General features: G+C 43.1%; 1 protein-coding gene and 1 long non-coding RNA gene across 4 annotated transcripts in view; one reads left to right on the plus strand and one right to left on the minus strand.

Moving 5' to 3' along the window:
- Nucleotides 1-7,909, plus strand: part of LOC142063665 (uncharacterized) — a 22,527-nt gene extending 14,618 nt beyond the window's left edge. Inside the window, exons 2-3 of the long non-coding RNA XR_012662821.1 lie at nt 4,355-4,626; nt 7,692-7,909. This is a non-coding gene — a long non-coding RNA (uncharacterized LOC142063665). The remainder of the gene's footprint in view (nt 1-4,354; nt 4,627-7,691) is intronic.
- ZFAND4 (zinc finger AN1-type containing 4) overlaps nt 1-21,457 on the minus strand; it is a 23,709-nt gene extending 2,252 nt beyond the window's left edge. Inside the window, exons 1-9 of one of the 3 annotated variants that reach the window (XM_075107649.1) lie at nt 21,262-21,456; nt 20,301-20,603; nt 13,571-13,646; nt 13,409-13,476; nt 10,126-10,312; nt 5,955-6,102; nt 3,935-5,110; nt 3,256-3,310; nt 727-841 (exon numbers count right to left, since the gene is read on the minus strand). In XM_075107649.1, coding sequence (XP_074963750.1) covers nt 727-841; nt 3,256-3,310; nt 3,935-5,110; nt 5,955-6,102; nt 10,126-10,312; nt 13,409-13,476; nt 13,571-13,646; nt 20,301-20,484 — 2,009 coding nt within the window. In that variant the 5' untranslated portion in view covers nt 20,485-20,603; nt 21,262-21,456. Of the gene's footprint in view, nt 1-726; nt 845-3,255; nt 3,311-3,934; nt 5,111-5,954; nt 6,103-10,125; nt 10,313-13,408; nt 13,477-13,570; nt 13,647-20,300; nt 20,604-21,261 lie in introns of all 3 variants that reach the window. The other 2 variants (XM_075107647.1, XR_012662820.1) reach the window with 2 other exon arrangements.
- Between the last annotated feature and the right edge of the window lie 1,263 nt (nt 21,458-22,720).

The following is a 22,720-nucleotide window of genomic DNA, read 5'->3' on the forward strand; positions in this document are numbered from 1 at the left end:
TTGACTGGTTCATGGGAAATGATACTGAGAGAAGAATATCCTGTGGGAAACAATACTTCGAGAACCAAGATCAAGAGAGAAAGTGTGGGGGGTTTTGTTGGGGTGTGGTTTTTTCTTTTAAAGTTTGCAGTGATCACCACCAAGTGCCAGGTCTCACTGTGCTGTCTGCAAGTCATGATTTAGGCAACCAGCGCCCTGGCGTTCTGCTTTTGAGTTGCTCTGGATACTCAAAGGTGACTGAAGTCTCACAAGAAACAGAACACACGTAAGATCAAAAAATTGTCAAATAAAAATCCGTATAAATTCACAAATGTGCAGATGGTGTTAATAGGGCCAAATCTGAGGGAGATTTTCTGAAAAAACTGTAACAAAACCCATTTTTCCAGAAGTTGTTAACAATATAATTATGGTTGAGAAACTCTGCAGAACAGAAATGTGTAGCAAGTTCTCCCCACACCAGTATAAAATGTGTTTTCTTTTCGTAATCACGTCCTTTAATTCCTGATACCTTGCATTTCTTGATTTTTCTGGAAAAACATTCACCTCAACAGCAGAACAGGTACAACACACCTGAATTTCCTGGAGTTTTGCTGAACTGAGAATCGCAACTTTTTCGAGGGTTGCCTTTTGATTTGCTACGCTTAAGGAATACCATGCAGCACAGAAAACGTTTTGGTTAACCCAGCTATCAATTTTAAACAATAGCTGGTCGTACGTTCAGCCTACCTGCACTCATAGCTGGTTGCCAATCCAGTTTTCTTGCCACAAAGAAAGCAATGCTTTGTAATTTTCTTTTTTGCTTGAATTGAGCCATTCACAGGTGGAAGATGGGTTGCTTCACCTGCTTTCAGAAGTAGAAAGACAGCAAAGACATTTTATTTTTACTTATTCCTGATCACAAACTAGTTCAATGTTATCTTTTGAAACCCAGATTCATTTTGCATTTCTTAGGATACTTCAGGTGGGAACCCCAAAGCCTAAACGGAGAGGGAAGAAATCCAAAAGCCAAACCAGAAAACACACCTCAAGCCTATGAAAGCCTTTGGAAGAGGCGGCACAATGTGGAAGTTGAACCCATTATTTTTAACACCTGTTAAAAGTTCACATAAGCAAGAAGTTACAGAAGAAATCAAGAAACACATCTCCTAATGGTCTTCCCAAATGAGAAATGAAACCACATAACGTGGTTGGGAAAGCACCGCCCACAGTGGCTTTCCAAAGAATCAGTTGGGCATTCAAGTACCTAGCATCTGATATATTCAGTAGCTAACAAGTTCGCCGAATAAATCCTGCAGCATTTTAAAATCTTGCTGGTACTCCATAATTGCAAGAAAAGTACATTATTAGACCTCAGGCCTCTATGTAGCTACATAGTTTCATAAGGCACTTTGCGTATGTTGGTAAAATTTCTATACTTAAAAATGTACTTTGAGTTTTTGCCCTTCTTGGGGCAATACAATTATATATTAAAAAATAATAAAATAACCAAGATAATTCTTGGCTGTTGCTTTAGAACTAGAGAGCGTGTAAAGAAACAGCATCTTCCTTCTCTCTGTAGAAACAAGCTCTTCGTCCACAACTTGCTTATGCATATTTACCATATGCTAGGACAGCGAAAGTGAGCAACACATCATCTGGAACATTCTTTCAGTACTTCTACATTGTCAGGATTCTCCCAAAAAAGCGACCTCACGAGTTCAGAAGTACTTTTTGTCCAGCACACCTTCAACCCCAACAGTCCTTTCTCAGCCAAGATACAGCAGGCTACATTCAATAGTAACAACAGGCAGCCCCTAGACATTGCAGACATCCCTACCAACCAGGGCTGTGCCATTGCTGTCTAGCACGGACACTTCCAGGCAATGTTTGTCCACACTATCAGTTTCATCATCTAAAAGCATACTGTGTCTGGAGGATCAGTTAGCCCAGTTTGTGAAAGAGACTGAGCTTGAAGACAGCCACCCCCCCCCCACAGACCATACTTAAACAGGAAGAACACTACACCTGTCCTCACGTTTATGGTCCCTACAACAATTACGTGTAAATGAAGGCCTTGGGTAACAAACAAAATCCATCCTTTGGCCAATTATACAACAGAACCTTGCCAGCCACCTCTCTCTCAAGAGCCTGCATGACATTACGACACCACCTTGGTCTTTCTCATGTCTGGAACCTTTTGGAAAAATATACTTTTGTCTGACTTAAGATATACCAGAGGAGTGTCTTCTTCCTAGTTCTCTCCAAAATGATGCAGATGATAGTAGGCTTCCCCATCATGCTGACATGGCTATTAGGGTATCACCTCTTTTACCATGAAGCAGGTGTGGACAGACCTGTTTATTAATTGACTGCCAATTCAAAGCTGCACCCCCAGTTGTGAAACGAAGGCACAATCCACTATTTAAGCAGCTTTTGCTCCCACTATTACAATCACAACATTTTTCCTGTTGCAGCTATGATTTGAAGATGTACCTTCTAGCTCATTCTCTATACCTAGATCTTAAAATCCTGGAATACATGCCTGCCTCCTTTCCTAAGGTCATACATAAAGAAAAGAAAACCTGCAGACTCCAAGTCATAGTTGTGAAGAAAAGTTGATTGTGCTGAGAGTCTTTAGCTCACTGTCTTAAGAGTTGTTTTAAAAGTACTAACCTATACAATTGTATGTGAGAATTACTCACATAAGAACTTAATATTTAGGCACAACACATCCATTTTCAGTAGATGTCGAGCATTAAGCACTCCACAATTACCAAGACTAGGGTAGAAAGAACGATGCCCATCACAAAAAACAAAATATCTGCACGATATCAGTAACCTTCAGCATCCATGCCCTTATTGCTTCCTCCCCACTCTTCCCAAACCCTTCTGGCTGAGGCTGTAGTCCTAAAGACAATGCTACCGATAAGTTCTGTTCTATTAAAGTACACGCAGAAGTAGTCACAGAACTGACCTTTTGGAAACTTCAGAGCAGAAGGTCATGTTTATTTCTACAGATGACATGCAGGATTCATTAAGTATTAAAAAAAGCTAGGAAAGAGCCACAGTTAAGTCTTTCTAAGATCTGGATGACATCTGTAGGTAAAAGAATTGCTTAAAATACTGAGAGTTATACCATGCTATAGAAGTGTAATACAGGAAGGACTTTGAAAGACACATGCCTTACAAGGATAAATGATTCTTGTTCTCTATATATGTGATATATCAGGAAAGATTAGAGTAATTTTCAATTATTATTTAAGTCACTTTACTTACCTACTCTTTTCCCTACAGCTGCAATACTTCCATTCATTCCAAGCCCATGCGCAGACTAAAAAAAAAATTTCCACAAGGAATTTACTAGCAGATGGAAATTAAATGAGAAGTTAGGCAGTCTGGTATCAGCTTATTTGAAATCAGTGTTGTATCAATTAATGTACCTATGAAGAGTCCAAGACAACTTCTGTACAAAAAATTAGAATTCCACAATATAAAGCCTTACTCAAAGTGACTGTTAAATAGCCTCCCCATACTTCACAGCACACCAAACCAACAAAGTCCGTTAGAGGTCTGAAGCCAGGCACAAAGGGTGCCAGTCACAGGGCAAACTTTGGAATAAATGACAATTACTGAGCAGCAGAAGTCAAATGACACTTCAAGCACAGACACTTGTAATTCTATCATTACGATATCTAATAATTTTCATTGTGAACTGAACAACCACTTCAATTTTCATGAAAAATTACTTCTAAGACCTGTTTAGATAAAACAGGCAGTTAAGACATGAACAGCAGTTCACAAAACAGTTTAAGACTATCAGGGATTTAAGTACACCTCCCCCTCCCCATCTGCCTTCCCTGAAAAGACACAGACACACACATGAAAGTAGCTTTCATAACACCAGTACCAGAACAGACAGGAAAACATCAATGTCTGTGGAAGCATTAGTACTTACTAGAATATATTCAGCAGCTTCGTTTGGAGGAGCAGTTTTCCGAAAGCTTTCTTCCTGAAAATGCTGGTTTGTAGGTAGTGCAATACCAGAAGTCCGAAACCTGCCTGTCCCACAGGAACTCTGTAAACTTTCCCTGTTTGCGCTTCGGGCCAGCGAAGCCAGAAATCCTAAGTTACTTACAGAACTCACAGGTTCTTTGGATGCCTTGTTAGCCATATCTGCGATGTCCCTAGCCTCTGCTTTAGAAATTACATCGGGTCTTTTGCCAAGTGACTCTACTTTCACGCTATGAAATCTAGTAGTCCTAGAAAAAGAGGAGTCTGCTATACTATGGACTTCCAACGATCGAAGCACATTTGGGGAGGCTGTAGATCTCAGGTTACCAGTCTCAAAGCATTTGGGTTGTGTTTGTGGTTTCAGAGAACTGTGACGTGCCGCTTGCGCTGAATACCGAAGAGGTGACAAAAGCAGGTTTTTCTGTGGACTTAACTCACGCGTACTGAGAAGACCAGCCCCCATTGCTGCAGTGCCCAGCACTTTGCTAAGAGGTTTTCTATGCTGCTCTGCAACCTTGGATTCTTCATCTCCATCAGACAGTTCAAGTTCTGGGTTCACCTTTCCTGTGTCATATATCTCACTACGGTGTTCAGTGGTGCTTGCTTCTGTTAACAAATCAAAAGCATCTGTTTCAGGTAGAAGTTTTTCTTCTGTTCCGTATAGGTCTACATTTGTTAGATTCGGAAACAAAACAGCATCCTCCTCGCTGGCTGAGGTTGCGTTTTCAGGCGCTTTTTCTGAATTTGCAGGTAGAGATGAAACAGGAGTCAGAATACTATTTGTAGGTAGTTTTGCATTTTCTAGTTCAACACGAGATATTTTCGGTGGTAACCTGATGCTGCTAACCGACTGAGACCAAGAGTTGCTCTGCCAAGTGTCATCTTCCTTAAAGTCATTAGTTGTGGATGGCATTGTTCTACCAGCAGTGGCCAAAGTAGCCAATGCTGAAAGTGCATTTTGGGAAGACTCTGAAGGGTACGAATTCCCAGGAGGAGGTAGGCAGGACTGTCCGATATGGGGGAGCACTCTTAAAAAGCGGTGACGAGCAGCAGCCACTGAGCCACTAGATGGTCGGGGAGCCATTGGAGGACGAGGTTTCACCTTGACAGTTTTCTTAGGCTATTAAAAAAACATCCAAACCCCACAAAGAACAGCAATTAGTACTGGAGTTACAATTGCATTCAAAGACCTGATTGAGATCATATTTCCAGGAATTCAGACAGTGTAAGGCCAGAAAGGAGCAAATAATTTTTTCTATTCCCTCATCTGTTACTAGCCATCAAGACTTCACCCCAATATCTGCATAATAAAAAAATCAAAGATTATAATCAGGAAACGCTTTTTAGTAAACAGGCCACATGTCAGAGGAATAGATAAGGGAAGCCAGGATGCCATCAAAGGTATCCAGAAGACCTTAGGGTCTCAAACCAGATGAACAATGGAAGAAAGCATATCTTCATTTTACATCTAGGTAACCTACACAGACATGAACACTAATGTGATGTTTTATCTTCTGAGTAATCTCATTCTCATATTTAACTTTATAGGCTTTTCAGTTACAGGATTTCTAAGTTTCATTTAAAAGAAACACTGATTTTTAGCAGTACTGCAAACCAACACTACTGAAAGCATCAGAATAAAAAACAAAAGAAAACAAAGAACCCAACACAAAACAAATAAACCCAACAACAAAAAACTACACACATACCCCTAAAAAAACACCCACATAAATAAATCCAGGACCAGGAGTGAATTCTTTGAATGCAGACAGGTAGATCCAAGTAAAGCCAGTGCCCCACGGCAGAACATTTATACAATAGCATTTGCTTCAACAACAGATAAGAAACCATCTACCCTTGATCGCTTCCCAAGACAGCAACATATGTGACCTGCTTTTTGGAAGAGCCAGCACTACGGAAGTGCAAGCCATTTTACACTAGAAAAATTGAAATTACAACTTCACCTTTTTACTCAGATTCATGTTCTCCATTTTTGCCTTGAGTAGTTTCATTTTATTCATAGTAATTGAATTCTCAATAATCTGTTGTCCAGAAGGTGATGCCTCTGTTTCGTCTTCATCATCAGCGTATAAGTTATAAACTGAACCACCACTGAAAGAAAAGGAAGTTTGTGTTCACCCTCTAATCAAGTAATTGAATTACGGTTTCAGTGTATTGTCACAACTAGAAAGTCACATCCGTAGCTGATCTGTTGACAAAGCATTATGTAAATCTGTATGCAAAGACCTTTCAAATCCATCTATTTTAGCACGTAAGCATTCCTTATTAGATGCTCATGCAAAACAATGCTGCTGAAATCATAACATAGCCACGCTTCTGGGAAGTTGTTATACCACATACAGTTCGTTCACACTCACTATATATTTTCCCCACAGAGGGTATATCCAGTTCCACAAATGTCTCCTGACGGTACGGCCAAAGCTGTTAACTGTATGACTCAGACAACAAGCTGATCAGTTTTCCAATTAACCAGACACTGGCATGGAAGGAAAGTCCAAATTTCTATCCATCCTGAAGGGTGTTCTCACCATAAATGGAAATGGAGGGGTCACCCATGTGGATGTGATACTCTATTTGTCCTTTTCAAAATAAAAAACAAATTAAAAAGGATCAGTTTAGGTTTCCAAGAGTCTCACATTTGGAAAAAATAAACATATTATTGCTAGACCCAAGACAAATACTTTAACTCAGTAGTCACTGGAAGTTTATAGCACCACATTGTCGTCTTCCATTCTATATTCTAACAGAATGCAAACCCTCTGTGTTCTAAAGTCAATATCTGACTTGGTTTTCCTACAAAGCATTAATCACTAACACAGATCCAACATTTGACAGTGAAATGAAAGAACCATTAGGCGGGTCCAGTTCAGTACAAATCGATGCATTTTCAACATTGTATCTAGTACATTTTAAAGAGGGTTTTAATTCTTCCCTTTGGCTGTCAGCATCTAGAAATCACCACAATCAGGCAATTCCCCTGTGTTCATACAAACAGCTTAGTAGATTTAACTACAGTTTCTATTCTCCAAAGGAGACCAAGGAAGAACTAAAGGTCATGAGAAAGTCAGTCTAAAAAAAATTTTCACTAATTAGAGCTGGCATCTTACCTGATTCTTGGAAATATTCTGCTGCCTTTAGTCAAGAGCCAGTATTTTTGCACTGACTCTCCAAATCCATTTCTTAAAATGGAGCAAAATTCCAAAGGCAGCACAGCTGGGAGACAGATCTTTAAGAGCAGGATGGCAGCAAATTCAAAGCAAGAGTCAAAATAGTCCAGTCATTTCTTACCAAAAACTGAACAGCATGGTACAGGGGCAGTCAGCGTGCTTGTCACATACCTCTCCTGGTAAAGATTCAACACTAACGAATAATCTCAGCATTTTAACTCTGCAAAGACTTAATTCACCAACTCAAAACAATTCTTTGAACTTCTCCTCCTTCAAGGAAAAACATAGAAAGAAAAGTGATGCATCTTACGCATTTGGTTGGGGTTTTTACTGCAAAATGAATTGTTAAGCTTTTTCTCGCATTTTCTGGCTAAATACAAAAAAGGAGTAACAAAAGGACGTTTTGCTTTAACGTGATTGTAAAATTACAGAAGTTAGACAGGGAGCTTTGTTCTTGATGATACTTTTAGCCCATTTTCCAATGAGTAAATTTCAAATTTACTTTGTCCACAGGTGTCAACATTCCTGAGATCTTGCTTGTAAAATGTGTGCCTCAAAGATGATCAGCAGCTTGTTGAAACACTTTTGACACCAGCGCTTGCCAGTTCTCTACCACAACATCAACAACTTCCTTTTAATTCAGAGACAATAATCACTGTAAGTATTTACACCTTGCCAAGTTTTAACCATTAACCTAAGCACCAATAAAATAAAATGATCTGGAAAATATAAACCAAAACTGAAACCAATGTCTCATTTCTAAACTGCAGTCACTAAATTCTGCTCCACACATAAGCAATGTGAGAAAAGCTGATAAACACGTGCCTCAAAATGCTCAGTCACCAGTACACCCACATGCACCACCACATTTAACTGTCAGTGTGGAAAACACTAGTATTCAGAGTGATTCATAACATTCCTCTATAAAGATCAAATGTAAAGGTCTGATTTGTTTCCATTCTCTCCTCTCTTTGCTACTTTTTCTATTTCCCACAAAGTCTGACCCGGTCAGAATAACAAAGTCAAAAATTAAGATTTCTCTTCCCCCCACCCCAAATTACTGTCTGCCTTAGTAGAAAATCTAATAAATGAACTCCCACGGAAAGCACCGAGGAAGAGATAAATGGTCTCGAGATGAATGTTCTCAGCTCAGGTGGATTCCAACCTAACTGGATCATTTGACCACTGACAGCACATTCCTTCAGCATAATGTATTTGACTTTTAGACATGCTACTGTGCTTTGAAAGGCTTACCAAGATGCCTTGCAAGAGCCAGAAGAGCGTGGTTTATTCCTCCTGTTTGCTACACTTCATAATCTCCAGTAAATAAATATTTAATCTATACACTAGGATTACCTAATTGAGAGGCACTAAGAATTTCAGACAATTGCCCATGCTAGTTTTAAATAAAAAAAAGTCACACGCGCACAAGAATTTGAACACGTAGGCAGGTGCCAGAAAAAATGAAGTGCAGGTTTCTTTGGACAAGTTCCTGCATCAACTTATAGTATCAACAGTTCTAGCTTTGGATTAGTTTGGATGTTCTTTGGATTTAAAAAGTAAAAGGGAACAACTTCGTAACAGGCAAGGTATCAGTGAGAACAGGAATTACAGCTGTCTGCTCTTCTTTCCAGAAGTGCATCTAGGCCAATGCAGCAGCCAGGTTCTCAGTTCTTACTGACAATGGTGGTTTTTACCTATTTCAAATCTACACACAATACCATATGTGGCCATTTACTGAGAAAGAGTGCAGGAGCTGAAAGATAAGATCATAGACCAAAAATCTTTGTACATTTCCTCTTCTTTCCCTCCAGTAATTGTATATCCAACACTAGCTTTTTCTACTCTGTGTAACTATGTGGGAATTCAACCTTGATATTTCATTCAGCCTGTTGTTTTTAAGTGCAGATCTCTTATAAAGGTTTCCAAGAATATCATCACTCTGAACCCTCTGAATCATGCTGAACATCAACCCACTACAAAGCTCTTGCTTTCAATTTGCAAACAGGAACAAAAACAGTTACTTAAAACAGCACAAGCCTTAGCCTCAGAATAAATGCAGCTTGTCCCCAGAACAGGGACTCCTTTCCTTACAGTTGTACCAATATGTAAGTTCTTCAGGGGATAAAAAAACCCACCCAAAAGCTGCAGTATAAAGACAGAATCTAATAATTTTTAGTATATATTACCAATTTTGATAGCTTTAGGAAAAAGACTAGTAAACTGTTTACTACAATGCAGTAGTTTAAGTGACATACTTGCTTTTCTGATGATAAAGGTACTCTGATCCTGTGACAGATATCAATACAGCTTGGTACCTCAACAGTAGCTAATCTGAGGCCTAATTGTGTTCAAAGGCTATCTCCATTGGTAATTATTTCAGTACATTCAAAAAACCAAACCACAATCAAACCCACAAAAAAAAAAAAAGAACAAAAAACCCCAAAACCAAACCAGAACCGCTGAGTTTCTCTGAAACTTCAAACCCTCTGAGGATTTTGCTCTGCCACTTTACTATCTTCCTGACTGATTCATATCCATATGAAAAAGTTAATGCTGTGAACAGAGAAATGTTTATAAAGCTAAACAAACGCCTTGAGATGGAAGAGAAACACTTTAAGTACTTTAATATTGTTATTGCCAAATTGACTCGTGAAATATTCCCTTTTAGAAAGGGCTAGAATGTTGAGAATTGCCTTAAGCACGAGGTCAGCTTTATCCCACTCGACTGACACGCACAGTGACAGAGGACTGTCAGCATGACCACTGACCACAAAGTACTATTGTATTGTTAGGCCATCCAGTTACAGCATTTCAGTAGCCCTTAGGGCACGATTCTTGCAATATTCCAGACACATTTCAGATATTCTTCTTTCAAGTCAACAAGCTGAAAATTATAGAGCATCCCTCTTCTGAAGAACAATAGAAAGACTAGAACCAGCTTTACCTTAAAGATTCAGATAACGGCGTTAAGGTGCCATCTCCCCGATCTACCACACGGAAGAAATTCAACTGATCTCCTTCTCGATATACTAGGAAGGTAACTTGTTTGTTGGATGGCCCTTTCTCCCAGATCTCATCTCTACTGGGATCCATGTATTCAGCCATTTCCCTGATAGGGTCTTCCACAGGAACTACAAAGAAACGAAACAGAATAAAACTTAATCATTACTACTATTGTTTTTATCACCTTTGAGAGCTCGGCTCAGTTTACAACGGGAATTCCCAACCTAGAAGATACACTAAGTGTTTTCCAAAAGAAAATGATCAAGGGGATTTTGCCATTTTCATTCCTCTATATATGATCCACATAACCAAGTTTATCATCAGGCTGAACCAATGCCTGATTCTTACTAAACAGACTTTTAAAACTATTTGTATACTGACATTACATATCATTTTTTCTACAGGTGAAGAATTGCTGATTCTATACATACAAAGATATTTGTTAAACTAAGGGTAAACAAAATGAAAAAGATCATAGAATCATTAAGGTTGGAAAAGATCTCTAGGATCATCAAGGCCAACCATCAACCCAACACTACCACATCTCCTAAACCATGTCCCAAAGTGCCATGTCTACACATCTTTTAAATACCTCCAGGGATGGTGACTGCACCGCCTCTCTGGGCAGCCTGTGCCAGGGCCTGACCGCTCTTTCAGGAACGAAATGTTTCCTAATATCCAATCTAAACCTCCCCTGACGCAGCTTGAGGCCATTTCCTCTTGTCCTATCACTAGTGACCTGCGAGAAGAGACCAACACCCACCTCACTACAGCCCCTCTCAGGCAGTCGCAGAGAGCGATAAGGTCTCCCCTCAGCCCCCTCTTCTCCAGACTAAACAACCCCAGCTCCTTCAACCTCTCCCCATCAGACCTGCTCTCCAGACCCTGCCCCAGCCCCGCTGCCTTTCTCTGGACACGCTCCAGCACCTCAAGGTCCTTCTTGTCCCGAGGGGCCCAAACCTGAGCCCAGCATTCGAGGTGGGGCCTCCCCAGGGCCGAGCACAGGGGCCCCATCCCTGCCTGGCTCCTGCTGGCCACACCAGGGCTGACACAAGCCCGGGGGCTGGTGGCCTCCTTGGCCACCTGGGCACTGCTGGCTCATGCCCAGCCGGCTGTCAGCCAGCACCCCCAGGGCCTTCTCCACCAGGCACTTCCCAGCCCCTCTGCCCCAGGCCTGGAGCGCTGCCTGGGGTTGGTGTGACCCAGGGGCAGGACCCAGCACTTGGCCTTGTTAAACCTCATACAGTTGGCCTCAGCCCATCGATCCAGCCTGTGTAGGTCCCTCTGCAGAGCCTTCCTAGGCTTGAGCAGATCAGCATTCCTCCACAACTTGCTGTCATCTGCAAACTCACTGAGGGTGCCCTCGATCCCCTCCACCCAGATCACTGATAAAGATATTAAACAAGGCTGGCCCCAAAACTGAGCCCCGGGGAACCCTGCTCGTGACCGGCCGCCAACTGGATTTAGCTCCGTTCACCACAACTCTCTGGGCTCGGCCAGCCAGCCAGTTTTTTACCCAGTGAAGAGTACACCCGTCCAAGCCATGAGTGGCCGGCTTCTTTAGGACAATGCTGTGGGAGACAGTGTCAAAGGCTTTACTAAAGTCCAGGTAGATAACATGCACAGCCTTTCCCTCATCCACTAGACAGGTCACCCTATCATAGAAGGAGACCAGGTTGGTCAGGCAGGACCCGCCTTTCATGAAGCCATGCTGGCTGGGCCCAATCCCCTCCTGGATTATGGGGGGTTTATTCTGTGATCTGTCCCTGCCTTCCAGCTCCAGGGGCTGAATACCCTGGGGATAACTGGTCTGATGGTTAAAGACTGAGGCAGAAAAGGCATTTAGTACCTCAGCCTTTTCCTCCTCCTGTGTTGCAATGTTACCTTCGTGTCCAACAGAGGATGGAGATTCTCTGATTCTCTTTTTGTTGATATATTTGTAAAAACATTTTTGTTATCCCTTACAGCAGTGGCCAGGCTGAGTTCTAGCTGGGCTTTTGCTTGCCTGATTTTCTCCCTGCAAGACCTAACGAGGTCTCTGTACTCTTCTTATGTTACCTGCCCCTTCTTCCAAAAGCAGTAGACTCTCCTTTTTTTCTGAGTGTCAGCAGAAGCTCCCTGTCCAGCCAGGCCACTCATCTTCCCCGCCAGTTTGTCTTGCAGCACTTGGGGACAGCCTGCTCCTTCAAGAAGGAAGTCTTGAAGGCACAGAAGACCCAGCCTTCCTGGACTCCTTTGCCCTTCAGGACTTCCTCCCAAGGGACTCTCCCAACCAGTGCCCTGAACAGGCTGAAGTCTGCCCTCCTGAAGTCCATGGCAGTGGTTCTGCTGACCCCTCTTCTTTCTTCACCAAGAATCAAGAACTCAATCATATCATGGTTGCTAAGCCCATGACAGCCTCTGACCACCACATCTCCCACCAGTTGTTCTCTGTGAACAGGAGGTCAAGCGAGGCACCTCCCCTGGTAGGTTCACTCACCAGCTGTGTGAGGAAGTTATCTTCCACACACTCCAGGTACCTCCCAGGCTGTTTCTTCTGTGCTGTGCTGTATTTCCAGCAGACACCTGGTAAACTGAAGTCCCCCGCTAGAACAAGGGCAACCATTTGTGATATTTCCTCCAGCAGCTTGTAGAACACTTCATCTACCATCCTGGTTGGGTGGTCTGTAACAGACCCCCAGCAGGATATCTGCCTTGTTGCCCCTCATCCTTACCCATAAACACTCGACCTTATCATCAAAGTCACTAAGCTCTCTGCAATCGAAGCGCTCCCTAACATACAGGGCCACCCCACCACCTCTCCTTCCTTGCCTATCCCTTTTGAAGAGCTTATAGCCATCCACTGCAGCACTCCAGTCGTAAGAGTCATCGCACCATGTCTCTGTGATGGCAACTAAGCCACAGCTATCCCGCTGCACAATGGCTTCCAGCTCCTGTTTGTTGCCCATGCTGTGTGTAGTGGCGTAGATGCACTTGAGCTGGGCTACTGGTTTCAGCCCCAACCCTGGCACACCACCCCCAGGCTCCTCCCTAGTGGGCCTGGCTACATCCCCATCACTAGGTGTGCTAAGGAAGGAAAAATAGACAAAAATCCCTCCATTTAAGTATTCTACCAATTCATTTGGAACTCAAGCCTGCTCGTCTAAAATGCTTAGCTAGGAGAAGCTGTTCACAGTTAAGATACTGCATGAAAACCATTATTTTTTAACTGACTTAACACCTACCTCTTCTAGTGTTAATAGGTCCGCCTCGCATAGCCAGAACTAACTTCAGAGTGCAGCCTTCTGAAATGCTGTAAATAACAATAAATCAATTTTGTAGCATTCTCTATTGCTTATGCTAACAATAATTTAGAAGCATTCATTGCAATTTTATTCTATACTTACTTATAATCATTCAAACAATAGTCATCCTTCAGCTCTGTATTATTCCAAATTAAGTGCTGCTGAGAGACAGGAATACCTAAACAAAACAAACCAAAAGAGAGTGTTAAAAATGGAGCTGGGTGGATGGGCTTTTGGGGAGTTTTGCTTTTTGAAGAATGTGGAGGTAACTGAGGAGAGGTGAGAAAGAGGGTCACAGGGGAAAGAAGAAAGGAAGCAGGACAAGGACAGGCACTTGAGCAGGCTTCAGTCACAATATCCAACCTCCCAAATAGTTCCTAAGAAAAAAGTCAAGGTTTTCGGCAGGCTTGTGCTCATACTTGGAGTTCGATCTTTTGGCTCAACAAGGGGTCTGTAGAAGCATTCAGTTGCTTCAGGCTTATTGAATACTTGCTCTTTTCCAGTCCTCAGATGAGGGAGCTTTTTTTCCTGTTACCTGTACCTCAGAGCTTTATTTCTACTGACAGAAAGAACAGGGTAACTACGGAACTGCTGAATAATTTAATCACAGACTGATATTCGGTATTACAATAAAGACAAGCTGCACTAAGATAACTGGTGGCAGGTCTGTTACAGTGGTGACAACTCTGTATGTGTGTTTATTGCTGCTTGGTTTGGAATGTGAAAGTTCACACGTACAATATAGTACCATAACAGTTAGGCAAACTTTGTACTACAAATACTTTTATTTTGTTGTGGGTGTTCTTTTAGGCCATCAGAACATTTTATTACTTACATCCAGTAACAGAACAGAGTATTTGTTCTTTATTAAAAATCCATAGTCTACACAATGATTAACTCTGTTTCTTTTTGCCTGCACAGCCAACTCATTTAGATGCAGGTGCAATACACATTAAAGATAATAAGCATAAGTTGGTACAGCCTGAGGTCTTCACAAATTTTTACTAGAATGCTGCCACTTTCCAAATTTTAGATAAACCACAAACCAGGACAGTTGTGAAAGGATGAGATAGCTCAGATCACCCCCCCCCCAAAAAAGTAAAAGGCTAATAGGAAGATGAATAGCTGTCTTTTTTGCCTTGGGGGGGGAGGAATCTTCCCTTCAGCATCAAAAGAAGTACTGTTGTTCAATTTATCTTGTGAAATCCAGGTAACTGAGATGTCACTGTGCATTCCTGACAAATTGTAATTAAAATGGAAATCTATAGATGCCAAGAATTTTTTCAAAAAAGTCTAAACACTACTTCTCAGACTAAGAGACAAAAGATACAGATATATTTTGCAAAAGATTACATTAAAGTAGCCTTTTCTTTTATTAATTGCATGTTCGGATACTTAAAAGGAGATACAAGTAGTAAGACTTCCCAAAATGTATCTGGCAAGAGGGGAACACAAAGATCAGAGTCTTCCAGGAAGTTTCCAAAAACATCTCAGCTTGCCAAGGCTCGCAAGAGTGCTCCACAACATGCTGTGGCAAAAGGTCGGTTAAGTAGCCCATTCCTAGCTGGAGGAAGGGCACAAAGCTACCAACACCCAGCACCAGCAAGGAAGAAAATGGGACCAGGTTCTGGCGGAAGTCCAAGCAGATTGAAGAGGCAAGCAGGAGACATGCTAAGTAGATACCCCTGTGCAGAAGGGGCGTGCTTTGGAGGAACTGTCATTGCTTTCATGTTAGAGAAGATGACAATCTCCTTTTCTCACCACAGCTAACATCTAGATCTTTTATGAATGACCAACACACCTTTACTTTGCTTGGACGGCATTTAACATGAACCTTGTATCTTCTGAAGTCCACAAGACATTTATGAAGGGAATACGTTCATATAGTAAGACTAATATAATTGCTACTACCCTGCCAACTATTGAATAACTAGTTATCGGTTATGTTTCGAGTCTGCAGTGTAAGCAAAACAAGAACAAAATGCCAACAGCCAGTGAGTCTACAAGTGAAGTTCTTTTGTGTTGTTCTGCAGTCTTATGGCTACCAACAGTCATTACTGTCTGCATCTGTTACAGTTTCAGCAACCTCCAAGGAGCAATTTCCAATTACTTTGATAAAATGAGAGAGAATTTGTTAAAAAGGCTGGCTTGCAACTGGCAGTACTGCAGGGAAACATGTTTTTGTTCATTTAACAATTTCAACACATTTTTGATGAAATGAACACATGAAAAGACTACTCTGCTGTAATGGGAAACGGACGAGTCTTTATTACTAATTCCCTTTTATGCTGCTTTCTAAGGGCTCTGTATTTATACAGGGAGGAAATGGTACGTGCTTTATAGGTTCAGGTACAGGAAAATATGCATCAGCTGTCCCTCTTCCAGGTTATAGTACAGCCTTCTCGAGGAGGCATTCACGAGATCAGCATGTAAAATGGCAACAATAACGAGAACTGCGAGATACCCATCCACTATCCCCTCTCCCTAAGCACGTGACTGTATCACTGGCCTGCTCTAAATCGGTACCGAGAAGAGAGGAAAGTAGGGCAATAAGCTAAATCTCAGCACTCAAATGGAAGTGAGCCAGCCAGGTGATGCTGCAGGAGGGCAGAAGAGCCTGCAGACTGCTGATTGAAATGGCTGCAGATGCGCTGACAGTCTGACCTACTAAAACAGGGGGAGGAGAGAAGCAGGTGCTCTATCCTGTCTCTGGACCAGTGTGCCAGATACACCCTTAACCTTCACTCCTTTACTCTTCCTTCTGGCGCGCCAAGCAGGCTCACCAGAGAAACTGCTGCGGACAAGCCTGTCCCAGGAACTCCCCCCTGCAGATTCCAGAACAAGTTCTATTTTATGTTGCAGGTAGATTACTTCTGCACAGTAAACAGGCAAGTGACCAAGCAAACAGGAGACAGAGGAAAAGTATTAGACAGAAGAAAAGCGAGATTTGTTCTGTTAAAAACTCTTTACACTTGTGCAACCCACTTACTCCAGTCCTGACAAAAGGATAGCTATTTTCTCTAAGGCAAGTAGTAATAAATAGCATTATGGCACTCTTAATTCACAGAATTTTGAAAGAAATGCAACACCCAGCAATCTGCTTGATATTCACCCAGTTCCTTTCACTTAAGGTGAAGCTGCTGTACATAGGCAGCAAAACAATGACAGCAAAAAGACCAAAGAAAAACAACTCACGATGAGCTAAGAGTACACACACGTACAACAACAAAATTGTTGCATCTGTTGTTCCCTGAGCACAAGCATTCCAAATTAAGATGTACTCTGAAAGCTAGTTGTTCTTGTGTCATTGCAGAGGGGAAGAACATGAGAACACCTACATTTTCATGTAAAAAGGTAGATGTTTCCACATACACAGATCATAACATTCAGTTGCAAGCAGTCACAAACCCTGACTGAGTTGCTTTTTTCTTACTATAAAGCTAGCCACGTAAAGGAAGGACTTAATTTGCATTCTACAGTATCAAGGGTTAATTCCCACAATTTGTTAATAACAACAAATAAATAAATAATAATACCAACACCAAATCCCAAACCCCACCTCCTCCCTCGAGACTCAATCCTATCTTACCGAACCAACATGTTTATAGGTATTATCTATGGTTCTTTAACAGATTAAAGAATTCATCACTACCAGGAATACACTATCTGAATGTTCCTTCTATAAAATTCAATATAATAATTGGTGTTTCCAAATGAAGAATACTAAACTTTGTCCAGCCCAGCAGCTACAAAGACTTTTGCAATGGAGGAAGCAAAACCAGATCTTCTCAGTTAAAAACAAACACACCCCCCTCAAAAAAACAAACCCACTATTTCCTCTTTTAGTAAAACCCTCCTATTTTTAAGTACCATTCACCTGTTAAAGCTCAGTCTTTGATGTCACCTTGAAACTCAGGCACCATCCTATCCATGTCCATGAACACATGATCCTGCTTTCAAATACAAATAATCAACAGGTAAAACCAACGAGCAGGTGACACTGGGGCAGCACTACGCTACGCTGCTGGCTGCGTGTATTCTCACAGAGCTATTTCTCCAGCGTACCATTTTAAAAGGCTCATTCAGTGAATCTGAGACCAGGAGCTATTTACCCAGATGGCTCCAAAGTCAACATTATAACAAATCTACATTTCTGGATACCAAGTGCTTACTCACATGGAACACATTTGAGGACAAATGCCTGGATCTGATCCAAACATATATCAGATCTTCAATTTACGAGTAAACTTGCACTGAAATTTCAGATGTATTAGAACCCATTAATAAATTTTTACCCATACTCTTTACTGACTAAAACCAACTGGAAACAGAAAGCTGGAGTTCCGGAGCTCTTTCTTAGTAAGGTACCAACGTCTACTACAGCTGTCTAAACAAAGCCCTTTCCACATCAGATCATTAAACAGGCACCAAGAATGACAAATAGCATCAGAAGTATGCAAAATTCCTAACATGCCATCCATATTATCAGTTTTTATTGCAGCGCAGACAGTGTACAGCTTTTGATATTCCTATTGTTAACAAAGATCAGCTCATCTTGATTTAGTTTTATTATTAGCCTTTTACGATTAGAAGCAATGGTGACATTTGAACAAGATTTGTTAACTTCTGGCACAATTCCAGATTTTGTTCTGGAGATCTCACGTCTCAGATAATTTTCCCAAAACCTGCCTTTTTGTATGCTTACATATCATCATCCTCAACACCTAAATGAGTCCACGGAAGCAATATGCATACTAGGGACCCAATATAGTCTCCCAGTAGCATAGGAGGCATTCTCCAGCCAGAAGCGCAGCTTAAATGACAGAGCTTCATGTCCCATGAAAGTTGACATGATGCAATAATAAAAAGTGAAAAATAGCAGCAGAAACAGGAACGGCTGTAAGCTTTCTGCCTCCCATGCTAAATCACAACAGTAATATTACTGCAGGATTTTCACTCCACCTGTGTGATTCATTGCTTGAACTCGTACACTGTAATAGGAACTTTGTCACTGAAAAGCTGTTAATTTTTTTTTACATGCAATAGCAACCCCAAGTGCAACATCAAATTAATTTGTGTTTGTGTGTCTGCCCCCCTCGCTCATAGGAATCAATCTGTTTTCACTGCCTCCCATAAGTCATATTCATCAGGGCTTCACAGATATTTTAACTCTGTTCTGGAGCATCAAGGTATTTCAAATGACTTCTGACACCTCAACAATAAGCGCCAGTGAATTCTTTTCTTCCATGTTTTAATGAAATTTACTAATTAATCATTAAGTCTAGACAGCAGGCACCTACACCATTCATTACCTTATCCTATGAATTACAACGTGAACAAAATTCTGAATAAGCAATATTATAACTTTATTGCTGAGCTGTTCTTCTAACAAGAAATTATTATACTTTTGTAAGCTAGGCGTACCCAGCCAACAATAATAAGCTGTAGGTATAATTCAATAGGTCTATTTGCAATCTCCCATTTTGGACTACAAGAAATTCGAATTATCTTTGGTCTCTTCTCACACTCTTTAAACCTCGCTTCTTCATCTGTACCACCCAGCTAGCCTGCCTTCTCCTATATTCTATTGCCTACAATCCCCTTTAATTCACTCCCAGTTAGCATTCTACCACATACCTGCTTGCATCTCTCCTACACCTACACTCCATCATGGAGAAGAAAAACCCTTCCCCTTCTGTGTTTCACCTCTAGCCTCCAGCAGCATCTCTACACGTTCTCTGTCTTGTCATTAATAACAGCCCTGTCCACAGGAAACAAAACTATACCCACATAGCTGCGCTAATGGAAATTCCGGTTATCTGCATGGTGGAGCTTCTGCTAAGTGACCTCACCAGCAAAGTCACCCCTATGGTTGCAATGGTTCTGTGTTTTAAGACTTGTGCAGCTACTTTTTTCTCCGTCCATTAGTGCAGATTTCCATAAGAGGAAAAGAATATCCTAGACTCAAGCCCAAAGCATCATATTACATCTCCCCAAGGGTTGGTTCCACACAGAGAGAAGCAGGAAAAACACGTACAGGTATACCGGGGGAAAAGAGGATCCCTTGCCTTAAAATTAGCAACTCTGGTACTCTCAGCTTGTGCAGCTACACAATTCTTTAACTTCTCCAAAGTAAGAAAGAAGACGTGATGCTGCAAAGTAGCTGACGTACGTATCTCAAATTACATTCTTTCATGCAGGATCGTTCTCGCTGTAGAGGGAAGTGGGTGAGATGACTAACCTACGTCTTTTCTTCTTGCATTAGCACCAGACTGGCCTCATAACTAAAAGGAGGTTTTCACTCTGCAAGACGTGCCAAGTTCATCACTTTAAGACAAAGCATTGCTCAGCCAGACCTCTACCAGCAAAAGATCACTCACCTAAACAAAATTCAAACCAGCAGCTTCAAGCTGTCTTTGGGGTTTGCCTGCACTGCAGTTGCTCTTGTGACTGCAGTATCGCAAAACTCAAGCTCATAACCTTGCTAGTTAATGAACAATTTATGTTAGAGAATCCTTTCAACACCAAAAATACTATATCCCATATAATATCCAAACAATCAATGACTTAACATAAACTTTTTAAGATTTATTTTAATAATGATATACAAAAAAAAGGCAAAAATACCAATTCCAGTGAAGACAGGAAAAGAAAAAAAACAGAAAAAGAACCCAATTCTAATTAAACCTACGCCATCAACCAAGTGCCTAGCTTATACACATTACTGAACAAGTCATTTAAATTAACTGGTTTGATTTTAGCCATTATAATGTGTAAAACAAGACTTCCTATAAAGTGACAAAGTTTACACTGAAATAAGAGAGAACAGTACCTTCCAGTCTTTGAATTTTAGCTTTCACAGAAACAACTGTTTCAAAGGGGGACACTCGCAGTTCAAAGCATGTTCCTGTGAGCGTTTCAATGAAGAGCTCCATGGTTTCATAGAAAGGAAGCTTGTAGTGAAACGGTCCCATATTATCTTCATTGAAAAAAGGAGGCTCTTTCTTGTTGGCCATTACAAAGGGTTCACAACTTCTCTGTAAGAAGATCTGTCAGGAAACTACGTTCCACTTCCAGCCAAGCCAGGTTTGAGGACAGGTGGGGTGCGTTGCCATTCATGTTTGGGACTTTCCACCTACAAGGCAAACAAGCATAATTCTAACAACATCTGAACGTAGTTGTTAAAGAGAGTTTCAATTTATTCTCGACGAACCACAAACGAGCTACTAAGAAGCAGCGACAGAGCAGTGAAAGTCCTGCCATAGGTATGAGTAACATCGATACGTAACCACAAACGATACGAGTAACACCGCAGGTTTAGGGCTCCAGTTTCAGCGTTCCGGGTCCTACCTACTTCCCTCCTTTTTATTCCGTTCTCTCGAGCGGCGTGACAGCCCGACCCGCGATATTAACGCCCGCGGGGGCTGCGTCAGGGCTGGAGAAAAAAACCTCCAGAAAAACATGAAACCGGGGACTCCCCCGGGCCCGGGGAAGGCGGCGGAGAGACGGGAGCTCTGCCCCCACCCCGGGGCGCCGCGCTCCCGCCGGCCCCGGGCCCGACCACCGGAGCAGCCTCCCGCCCCCACCCCACCCCACCCCGCGCCGGGGCGGCCCCGCACCCGGCCCCGCCGCCCCCCGGCCTGAGGGGACGCGCGTCACGCCGGCGGGGCCGGGGTAGGGCAGGGTTACAGCGCTGCCGCCCGTCCCCCGCCGCGGAGAGAGCAGCACCCGGGGCCGCCGAGCCGCTCCACCGCCGGAGGGGGAGAGCGGGGTCGGGTCGCGCCGCGCCTCACCTCAGCCGCCGCCGGGCCCGCTGGGGGCGGGGGGGAGATGAGGCCCCTCTCCCCCCGTGCAGCCCCGCCCACTGCGCCTCACGGCAGCCCACCAGCCCCGGCCGGCCTCGCGGAGTGTGGGGGATGTGCGGGCACGGAGCCGCCCGCGCCGCCGCTCGCTCCCAGCAGCCCCCGCGCCTGCACAGCCTTTATGACGTCCCCGCCAGGCGTTCCTCCTACGGGCCAATGGGACGCCCGCTCGGACGCGGCTCGCCCAATCAGCTCCCCCGAGGGGCGGTGCCCCCGCGCGCTCCGCTCGCTTGTTGTGGTCGCGAAGAGGAGGGGTGGCCGCGCGTGCGCGGGAGGAGGACCCGGATGCAGCGTCCCGGCCGCCCGGCGGGCCGCGAGGCCTCCTGGGAGATGTAGTCCAGCAAGGCCGGGCTGATGGCGGGCCCCGGGCGGCCGACGGGCGGCCCAGCCTCAAACCCAACCCGAGAAGCGCCCGGGGGTCGCTGATGCGCCCCGGCGCCGCGCTGGGCGCGGCCCGAGCAGGAGGAGGGGGGCGCTCCCCGTAGAGTCAACGCCCGGCTCTGCTCCCGCATCAGGGAGCCGCGCTTCCCTCGGACGGGCACCGTCTTGCTAGAGAAAACAAGCTTAGCTTATTACGAGGTGTTAATGTGGTTAATGCAATTACTTTCCATTTAGGCTTTAAATTATGCAAGACCTACCCTGACTCTAGCTTAGCTGCTAGGTTTCAGGCCCAGGTAAAACACTAGGAACAAATACTGTGGCTTTTCACGTGCACAAAGAGCACTGAGGCTCCTGCCCTGCCCAAAAAATGCAGCCACGGTTTATTGAATTGGGGGGGGGGAAACAGCACAGCAAGCCAAAACTCAGTTTAAAAAAAAAATTTAAAAAAAAAATCAACCACTCGGACCCAGCCCTCCCAAAAGCGAAGCGCCTAAACCAGGATTTGCAGTCGGTTCTGGGGACGTTTAATAGGGGGAAGAGACCGTCCCTGTGGCAGGGAAGACCTGGGGGGAGGACAGGTTTTGATCTATGTCATGGTACAAGTTTTTATCAAGAGCTTTTCTCTGCTGAGTTTTCACATTAAAGTTTACAAAACACTGAAAGGCAGGAGCTTTTTTTTCTTCAACAGCTTTTGGCCCCACCAGGGCTCTCGGCTTGTGGACAGCACTTTTTGCAATGCTAAGAGAAGGTACTAATGTGAAGGGCCAAGAAGAAAGGAGGATGCAGAAAAGAAATAGAAGAATTCACCATCTTTTTTCCTCTCTCCTCAAGTATGGCTCTGACGCCCTTCTAAGCACGGCAGAAAGGAGTAAAACAGCAGTCCAACTCATGTACGAGGCATATGCAGCAGATGTAGTGCCTATAAATAACAGTGCAAGTGCTCGCACTCTAGACACCCATTTGCAAATAGCTCCCACATTCTTTTCCAAGCTGCTACTCCCAGCTTACC

This window comes from Phalacrocorax aristotelis, chromosome 12 (genome assembly GCF_949628215.1).
Source record: "Phalacrocorax aristotelis chromosome 12, bGulAri2.1, whole genome shotgun sequence".
NCBI lineage: Eukaryota > Metazoa > Chordata > Aves > Suliformes > Phalacrocoracidae > Phalacrocorax > Phalacrocorax aristotelis.